Source organism: Octodon degus, unplaced genomic scaffold, assembly GCF_000260255.1.
Source record: "Octodon degus isolate 3935 unplaced genomic scaffold, OctDeg1.0 scaffold00005, whole genome shotgun sequence".
Classification (NCBI taxonomy): Eukaryota; Metazoa; Chordata; class Mammalia; order Rodentia; family Octodontidae; genus Octodon; species Octodon degus.
The window spans coordinates 33,457,656-33,466,894 of NW_004524581.1; the positions used below are offsets into that span (position 1 = coordinate 33,457,656).

The window sequence follows — 9,239 nt, forward strand, 5'->3', positions numbered from 1 at the left end:
CTGGAGGTGTTGTATGGGCTCCTGTGACCTCGTGGGCCACCACGGTCTGTCCTCCATGCTCTAGAGGTGTTGTGTGGGCTCCCGTGACCTCATGGGCCGCCACAGTCTGTCCTCCATGCTCTGGTGGTTCTGTGTGGGCTCCTGTGACCTCATGGGCCACCACGGTCTGTCCTCCATGCTCTGGAGGTGTTGTATGGGCTCCCGTGACCTCATGGGCCGCCACAGTCTGTCCTCCATGTTCTGGTGGTGTTACAGGGACTCCTATGATCTTCTTACTGGCTGATGTCTCCTTCATGTCTTTTGTAGTCCTTGTTCGGGGATTCCCTGAGACAGCTGTAGTCCTATACTCTTCAGTTCGATCTGACTCTTCTGGGGTTTTTGTACCTTTATACGAGGTCACTGTGGCTTGTGTGGTTTTTTCTGAGGACGATGTGGTATTTCTGTTGATCTCTGAATTGACTGAGTTATTGAAAGAAATTGTATTATTGTGTGAGATGATGGTTGTGTTATTCACACTACCGGCAGTGTTTTCCACGGGTCTCGCTGTTGTGGCTGTGTTTCTTGTTGTTCTTGCTTTGCGAGTGGTGGACCTACAAGTTGTCTTCCTCGCGGGTGCCGACGTGGAAAGCTGCTGAGGTGATCTTTTGTGTATGTAAGGGTTGGAGGGCTCCTCCCGGAGAGCTGGCTCCTGTTTGTTGTGTGCAGAAGTGGGAGGAGGCGTGTGCTGAGCTCCAGAGCTGGCGTGGGCTGTACTGCTGGGGCTGTCTACCGGCTTGCGAGTCGGCCTGGAACGGCGTGTGCTGTTGCAGTGGCGCTTTGGCCTCTGGATTTCCGTGGATTTGGAGAGGCCTGGAGGTCTGGTTTCGGGATGCAGAGCAGTGTGGCCAGTGGGATCGCCGTAGACAAGGCCTGGACTGAAGGGGGATGAGTGAAGAGGTGCTGGAGATTCACCGGTTTTCTGAAGTTCTTGAGATGTAGCCGCTGTACAGGAAGAGAAGTGAATAAGAGCTTTCTCCTGAGGTTCTTCCCCTCTTCCCTCTATTCCTAGGGTCCCTTGGTTCTCCCAGGTGTCTCCCTAGCCGGTCCTCTCAGAACACCATGTCGAATCCCCACTTTTACCTCCATCTTCTAGGCTTTCTCTCAAGCCATGTCCTCTGCATAAATGCCACCCCCTCTGCTCCTACATCTCCTCCTCAGCCCCAGCGTCAGGTCCTTTGGCATCTTCGCTGCTTCCACTGAGCAGAGAAGATCTACCGCCCTCATGGCGCTCAGAAGCACCCCACTGCTCGCTCTGGCCTGCCGCCTCCCCTGGGCACCGCGGCTGTTTGCGTGCCTGTCAACAGCAGCTTCCTGCCGTGCCTAGCAAACTGTGAGCTGTGAGGGCAGGCGGTGACTGGCAGTTTGCTCTACAGGCGCGCCGTCAGGTTTACGGACTTAAGGAAGATAATTCCTTTTCCATGGGAGACCTGAGAGGAAACGGAACAAATACCAGGATCTCTATTTTTCTGTGACACTCTAGTTCCACTCCAAACATAATCATATGAGAGACTGAGGTAAAACTTCTGGCAAATCTTCTGTAGAAATTAGGTAGACATAGAGCAGGGAGATAGCTCAGCAGCATAAGCACCTGCCTGGCAAGCGTAATTTGATCCTAAGTTCGATCCCTGGTACTGGGAAAAAAAAAAAAAAAGGTAGAAAGCAGTTATGAAAGGCATATGAGAAGAGAATGAAGGGTGGGTTGGGGAGGGAGATGGGAATCTACATTTTTGTGATAAAATCTAGTCAGGAAGGAGAAGTAGATAAGGCAACTCAACCCTTCTGGCTTCCGCATTAGGCTCTTCACACCTAATGTCACCTGTGGATGGATGCAGGTGGCCCGCTCGACAGGAAACGATATCTCCTTGGAGGTTCTGACAGGAGTGAATGAGGCAGCGGGGTCCGAGGAGCAACTATGTTTAAGGACAGGGTGTGAAGGAAACACCCCATTAAGTGGCAGATACGGCCATAATTCCATGGGAAACAACGGGATAGGGCACACAGGACGTGCTCTGATATCTGCCCAGAAGAATGAGAGCCAGGAGCTGGCCACCACGGGAGGGAGATAGCATGGTTACATAATAAGGTTCCAGTTTCTGTTAGCTCAAGGTGGCAGCCAGAAGCTGGGCCCATTGCCCATGACCCACCTACCTCGCCGCTGAGGCGGAGGATGGGGGCCAGGGGACATAGACCTCCATAGAAGTACGGGTGGGACAAGAAGATGGTGAAGATGGCAGAGAGCCCATGTTCCTAAATGGGAGTTGAGGTTGTGGGGACAGAGAAGGGCTGAAGTAGCAGGCTTCACTCGACTCTGCCAATTCCACTCGGATTCCCTGGACAGCAATTCCAATAAGAGCTGTCATTTATTGGGCACTTTCTCTAAGTGCCATGGTGGATCTGGACTGTCCCCAAAGGCTCAGGTTTTAAAGGTTTGGTCTCCAATTGGGAGGTGCATAATCTTCAGGAGACAGGATCTAGAGGGATGTCTTCAGGTTGAAGTGGATAATGAGACCCCAACTTTGGTTTATTTTTGGTCAGGGCTTTGTTTCCTGCCACAGGCTCCCAGCATAATGGGCTTCCACAGGCCCACAGCAGTGGTGCCAACTGCTCATGGACTCAGCCTTCCAAAACCCGGAGCTGAAATCAACCTTTTCTCTTTGTAAGTTGATTGTCTTGGGTATTTTACTATATTACCAATGCCAGTGTACCTGGAAGGTGGCCTCAGAGACATTCTCATTCTGGCTTCTCCTCTTAAGTGACTGTCGCCCTACCCCACAAGGTTCCTTAGAAACTCAACTTCCCCTGGAGTTCCCCGGAGGAAAATGAATGGTACATAGGCCCGCACAGTGGCAACAGCCAAGCTTCACCGAGGCCGGCGCCCTGCGCATGAGAACACGGACTCACTGAGCCCTCAGCGGAGCCCACCGTGCCTGAAACCTACCTACTGGTCTCCCAACCCCACGTGCGAGGAAACAGCAGTCAGAGTGGCTGTCATCTCCTCGGGGCAACCAGTGAGTCGGGGGAAGCCAGGATTCACACACATGCGGGCTCCCAGGAGCACTTAGTGGCTACACCACAGTTCGCGCCTGTGAATCAGCCCTGTCTCTTGGGGAAGGAAGGACATGCCCACAGAAGCGCTGAGCCGCGCTGACCCCGCACCTGCTCGCTTTGCGTCTGCAACAGACCCGCCGGCAAGAGTTCCGAACTTGTGGATGTTCAGGTGAGGAAAGGAGATTCCAAGAGACCTAGTAGCTGAGCACGGTGGCGCACACATTCACTCCCAGCACTTGGGAGGCTGAGGCAGGAGGACCGCCGTGAGCTCAAGGCCAGCTTGGACTACACGAGTAAGTTCAAGGCCAGCCTGACTTAGAGCGAGACCCTGTCTCAAAAAGTAGTAATAATAATAATACTCCGAACAAAGAGGCAAAGTAATTGGCAAAGGCAGGCTTTCCTCTCCACACCAGGTTCTTTTAAGCCTGCCAAGGGACAGAGATTTGCTGAGGGGCTTGGTGAGCAGGCAGCAGCCAGCGCGGCACCTTCCTCTGGATTACAGAACCGGGACAAGGCTGGGTCCTGGCTCTGCCGTCATCAGATGTGCCCCGTCCACGCCCTCACAGTTTAAGTTCCACCATCAGGGGATTTTCTTTTTTTCCTTTTTTTTTTGGCGGAACTGGGGATTGAACTCAGGCCCTTGCACTTCCCAGGGAAGCGCTTATTCCACTGAGCCGTCTCCCGACCCCTATCACAGGGATTTTCATCCATGTGTTCAGCACCACACCTCCAGCTAAAGCAGTGCCTGGCCTGGGGGCAGCGTTTACGGAGGAAGGAAAGCTGGAGAAGCCCAGGCCTAAGGCAAGCTCATCTGTGGCTTTGCAAGGTTGGAAGACCCAGGAGTGATGCTGCCCCTGCGAGGAACGGCAGGCGCGGTCTCAGAGAAGGGCCCTGCCCTGCTGGTCCTGGGCGCCAACTGCCGAGCCAGCGGCAAAATCACAGCCAAGAGCTCGCCTCAGAGCGGCTCGCAGCGCTCCAGATCCGCCCTGCAGCCGTGGAAGCACAGAGGGTGCACTTCAGCGCAAAGGCCCTGGGTTCACCCGAGTACCACAGAGGGTGGTGGTGGTGACGAGCACTCGCTACAACTGCCTCTGACCTCACTATGTGGCCCAGGCTGGCCTCAAACTCACACTCGATCCTCCTGCCTCAGTCTCTTGCTGGCTGGGAGGGCAGGTGTGCGCCACCATGCCTGACTCTCAGCTCCGTGTGTGACCCAGGCACAGAGGGAAGGTCACCAACCAGCTGGGGACAGTGGGGTGCTGAGGGGCTCTTCGTGGAGCCGGTCTACAGTGGGGGCCCTTCTGTTGTCACAGAAATGAAATGGGATGACCTCTACGGTGTAAAATATCCTTTGGAGGTTCTCAGTTTTGCGAATGAGAAGGGGCTAGGGATGGAGGAGCCAGAGGGAGGGGAAGTGAGCTGGAAGGAGCGCGGTGCTCACGTCCAGCTCCCAGAACCGGTGTGGTCACGGCAGGCGTGTGCAGTAAACACAAATAAAATGCCAAATCGGGACCCCTCAGGACCCGCCCCATTCTCACCCTTGCTGTGTTCCCCGCGGCGGTTACAGCAGACCAAAATCCCGGCTCCTGGGTTAACTGACTTGGGGAGCCGGTGTTGGGGACCAGAGCCAGGGGGCCCCAAACCGTTCGCCGAGGGCTCCTCTTCCCAGGCGCGCCTTCCCTTCGGCTGGCCGCTCTGGACACGGTGCTCCCCGACCCGGCCTCTCCCGCAGCCCCTCCCAGCAGCGCAGCCGCTCGTCCGCGGCCGCCCGCCGGGCCCAGCTGGGGCGGGGACTCCCGCGGCCCCTGCACCCCGCCCCGCCCCGGGATGGCCGCTGCCACCGCCACGGCTGGCCTGCCCAGCGTGGACACCCCGAGTCCCTCACTCCCCTGGGGAGACCACCGGGTGGGGCCCTGCAGGTCGCCCCGGTGTGCCCTCCGCTCCAGGTCCGGCCCCCTCTGCCGGCTGGCTAAGAGCTGAAACTCGGCGACGCCTCCGTCCCCGGGGCGCGGCTCCACGCGCCCAGGCTCGCTGTGCTGGGGGCGCCCCAAGCCCTGTCAGCCCGCGACCCCGCTGAGCTGCCGGGAGGTCCTGCAAGTCAGAGCGGGGAGATCCGCCGGGAAGGCCCTGTCGGCCTGGCTCTGGCCGTGGTGCTGGCAGAGTCCGTCTGCACCACGAGGGCTCAGAAGAGAAGCTGAGTCAATGGCGTCCCTGGGCGCCACCCCACCCGAGACCCTGCCCCAGCCCTCGGGAGGCCACTCAGCCTCCGCCTGGGGCGCAGAAGGGGATTAAATGAAATGGTGTAGCTGAGCGCGGCGAGTTCTTGGTGCGTAGCAGCCACCCAGCCAATGCCAGGGCCTTGCCTGCCCCCTACAGTCCCCAGCCCACCCAGGGCCCGAAGCCAGCTTGAAGAACCATGACTCAGGGGTGGCCCTGCAGGCCACCTCCTATGGGCACAGCGCAGGCATGCGCCTGGCAAACCCGAGCAGTGACCACCCTAGACAGCTGTGTGCGGCAGCTCCTCACCCGCAGTGCCTCATTCGTGTCTAGGACTGGCCGTGGGCCCCAAGAAAACCAGGACAAAAGCCCTCTCTGATTCGCAGTGGTCCTCCTGTCCTGAGGGCTTCTTACCTGCCTCCCAAGAAGCCAGAAGAAAGAGGAGGCAGCACTGGAAGCCAAGCGTGGAACAGAGGCCACGGGGCAGCTGGGCCATGTTGGAGCTGGGCGGTTGCTGGGGGCCGTGGGCTGGGGACCCCTCATCTTATATGGGCCAGGTCTGACGTAACAGGGCTGGGCCCCTCACAACTAAACCTTAAGCAAATGGAGCTGCCACACCCCACAGGGCACTGATACCAGAGCCACAGCGCTGTGTCACGGAGTCAGGTACCTGGGTGCCACTGCAGGGTGGCGTCAGGGAGTGGAACAGGGAGGTGTAGCCTCCTGGCCCAGGCTGAGGGAAGGAATGTGGCCAGGGGGGCCCTCAGGGCTGGAACCACGTGGCAGGGTGGCCCTGAGCAGGACGGGGCTCTGGCTGAGGTGTGGGTGTGGTCTGGCTCCATCTCCACACCCCTTACCCACACAGGACCCCTCTCTGCCCTGGGTGGGGCCGGCATCCAGGACCAGGTGAGAGGGCGCGGGAGGAGCCATCATGTGGGCCACCATGACGAGAGGCAGGCACCTTGCAGGGTGCGAAGTGACGCGCCAGCGCGGGCACAGCACAGAGAGTGACAAGGGAGGAGAGGTGGGGCCTAGGGACCAGCGCCGCTCACCCAGAATGCAGTGCGCTGGGGCCAGGCACAGGGACAGACCCGTCTCCCCCACTCGGAACTGCAGACCCCTCATTTAGGGAGTGTGCAGTCCCCCTCTTATGTCCCCACCCAAGCACACATCCTCTTCCCCGGATACAGCCTCCATGCTTTCCGGAGAGTGGCTGGGGTTGGTGCCCTGGGCAGGACAAGGCCTCAGGCCTCAAGGAGACAGCAGCCACCATCCTCTCCACTGGCTGGCTGCAGCTCTCTGTGACTGTGACAGGAAGGAAGTGCCCTGTGGCAACAAACAGCTAGCCCCGGGGTCCCTGCTGTGTCCCAGACCTGGGACGGCAGCGCAGGAGTCACCATCCTGCTTCCTGGAGCAGGGAGCAGGGCCGCCTGCCCCTGAGCAAGTAGGAGGCCCTGCCACACCCTGGGGCTCTGGGCCTGCACCCTGAAGCCCTCTCATTGGGGCTCTGGGCCTGCGCCCTGAAGCCCTCTCATCACCCTGGCACGACGGCCCTTGGCCCTGGCAGGGCTGGCCTGGGGGAGAAGCAACAGCTGCTCATTAAGTCAACGAATGGAGATTGATGGGGCTGTGTGGGGTCAGCCAGAGAGACTGCTCACTGCCGGGCAGCCCGCCAGCCCAGCCCAGGATGCAGAGCAGACAGCCCTGCCCTTACCCCTCCATCAGGCCCTGGGGGTGCTGACACCACCTTCCATGTCCCCTTCTCTAAGGACCCCAGCCTCCACAGCAATGCTTCTCTGTGAGGAAGTTGAGTGATTTGTGGAGATGCTGTAGGAGAGGGCAGGGTGCTGCCGAGATGGCAGCTGCAGGACCCTGCTAGACATCACACGGCCTTGGAACAGCACCAGGAAGACAGCAGCAGCCCCAGGGCGAACAGGTCAAGGGCAAGGATGTCTGCAGGAGAGCAAATACCCACTCTTCCCTGAGCCACTTCTGCAGAGCATAGGGGGGCTGGGCATAGCATCTGCAGAGGTGGGTCTGCCTGCATGGAGGCCCGGGACACCCTGCAGCTGAGCGCTCACTGAGTCATGGCCCAGGAGGTTGGCAACATCTCCTTTGAGTGCCCAGCAACCACTTGGGCAGAGGCCACACGCCTGCCCAGTACGCAGGGGCAGGGAGACCTGGGAGGGGTACTGCTTTGTTGAACCAGGATCTTGGCCATGGTGCCTCCAGAGTGGTTCAGGAGAGCAGCACAGAGCCGGGAGAGAGAATGGGGTCTCAGGGACCAGGGCGGGGGGGGGGCTCCTCCCACCACCCAAGTCCTGCCAGAAACCTGCACCCTCAGCAAGGGCTCTGTCCACAGCCTGGCGAGGGCAAGGGGCGGAGCTGCCAACCCCCTGGCACAGACTCCCTGGAGACTGCTGGCTCCTGGAGACCCCCATGCTGGCCCTCCTTCTAGAGCTGAGAAAGCTGCAGGCAGAGAGCTCGAGGCCGCCTCAGACCCAGGGCAGCCAGCCAAGCAGGACAGGAGTCCCAGTTGCCGGCTCAGTGGCTGAGGGCGCCGCCATTCCCTGCACGGTGGACATAGGGTACTCAGGCCTAGGGAACAAGGAATCCACCACGGGAAGTGGCTCCAAGGGCAAAGGGGACAGGTGGGAAGAAGTCCTTTCCAGAGTGGATGGCGAGGACGCAGGATGCCCAGCCAAGCCTGTGGCTGTCCTGGCTTCCCTGGCGCTGGGCACTGGCGAGGCCTCGGGCACCACTGTAGGGCCAAAGCCACGGCGGCATCAGCCTCGCCCAGAGCCAGGGCCTGTGCTCAGGAGGTGACAGGCATGGACCAGTCACGAGCCAGGTCCAGCTGCCGCCCGGCAGCAGCCCAGGTTCCCAGCATTCCCTCTGAGCAGGGCCTGTCTTGATGGGGCAAGAGGAGACACAGCACCTTCCGAGCTGGTCAGCGTGACGGCCTAACCCTCCTCGCAGCCCTCTGGGATGCTGCCACCGCCCCGCCTCACCCAGGACCCAGCGATCCTTCCGTACAGTGATGCCGTGAACTGAGTGGCACCACGTGAGCACAGGGAGTGGGGCTCAGCGCCAGCCGCTGAGTGTGAAGAAGCAGAGGCCGCAGAGCCGGGACCCAGAGCTGCGGTGTGCACAGCTCAGCCTCCACGCGCCGCCTGGCCTCTGCGCTCAGCTGCGCACGGTCCATACCTTCCTGTTGGCCCTGTTCCTCGCTGTCACTCAGGTCCTCCTCCTCCTTCCCTAGTACAGCAAACTATCACCTCCCCCAGCTCTGGGTCACTCTAAGATGCAGCCCCACTGGCCTTGAGGCCGCAGCCTCCCTGTCCTCCTCCTCGTCCTTCTCCCCTTTCTTCTCCTTTTCCCTCTCCTGTGCGGGACATGAACCGAGCACTCTACTCGGTGACGTGCCAGTCCTGCAGCACCCAGCCTGCCTCCTCGGCTCCTGAGTGGCTGGGATGGAAGCCACCACTGAGGCAGGGTGGTCAGCACGGTGGCTGGGACAGACCCTTCTCCCAGGCCATGCCGAGGAGCCTGAGGGGACAGAACCTAAGAAGCAAGTGGGACCGCAGCCCTCAGCACTGTGGGGACTTCGGAGGCCCCCCTTTCCTCAGAGCCCATGCAGCCCCTCTCTGCCCCGACTTTGGCTCCTGAGGGGACTGAAGCCTGTGGTTCCTCCTGTCTTCTGCAGAGCGCCTGGGTTAGAAGCACATTGCTCCCCAGCCCGGAGGAGGGGAGGAAGGCAGGGTCTGCTGAGGAGAGGGCCTGGCCAGCGCTCTACTGGAGGGAACCTGCCCAGGGTTGGCCTAGTGAAGACAACACATGGATGCCCTGAGACCTACAGGAATTCTCTACCGCTGGTCTTGAGACGCTGTTCTGCAGCACAGTACACTGCTTGGGTTTGGGGCAGGGGTAGTGGA

At 59.9% G+C, this 9,239-nt stretch overlaps 1 protein-coding gene across 1 annotated transcript in view; it reads right to left on the minus strand.

Moving 5' to 3' along the window:
- Dpcr1 (diffuse panbronchiolitis critical region 1) overlaps positions 1–5,800 on the minus strand; it is a 7,800-nt gene extending 2,000 nt beyond the window's left edge. Inside the window, exons 1-5 of the mRNA XM_023722407.1 lie at positions 5,719–5,800; positions 5,614–5,639; positions 4,731–5,123; positions 2,188–2,286; positions 770–914 (exon numbers count right to left, since the gene is read on the minus strand). Of these exons, the coding sequence (XP_023578175.1) occupies positions 770–914; positions 2,188–2,286; positions 4,731–5,123; positions 5,614–5,639; positions 5,719–5,800 (745 nt within the window). The remainder of the gene's footprint in view (positions 1–769; positions 915–2,187; positions 2,287–4,730; positions 5,124–5,613; positions 5,640–5,718) is intronic.
- Between the last annotated feature and the right edge of the window lie 3,439 nt (positions 5,801–9,239).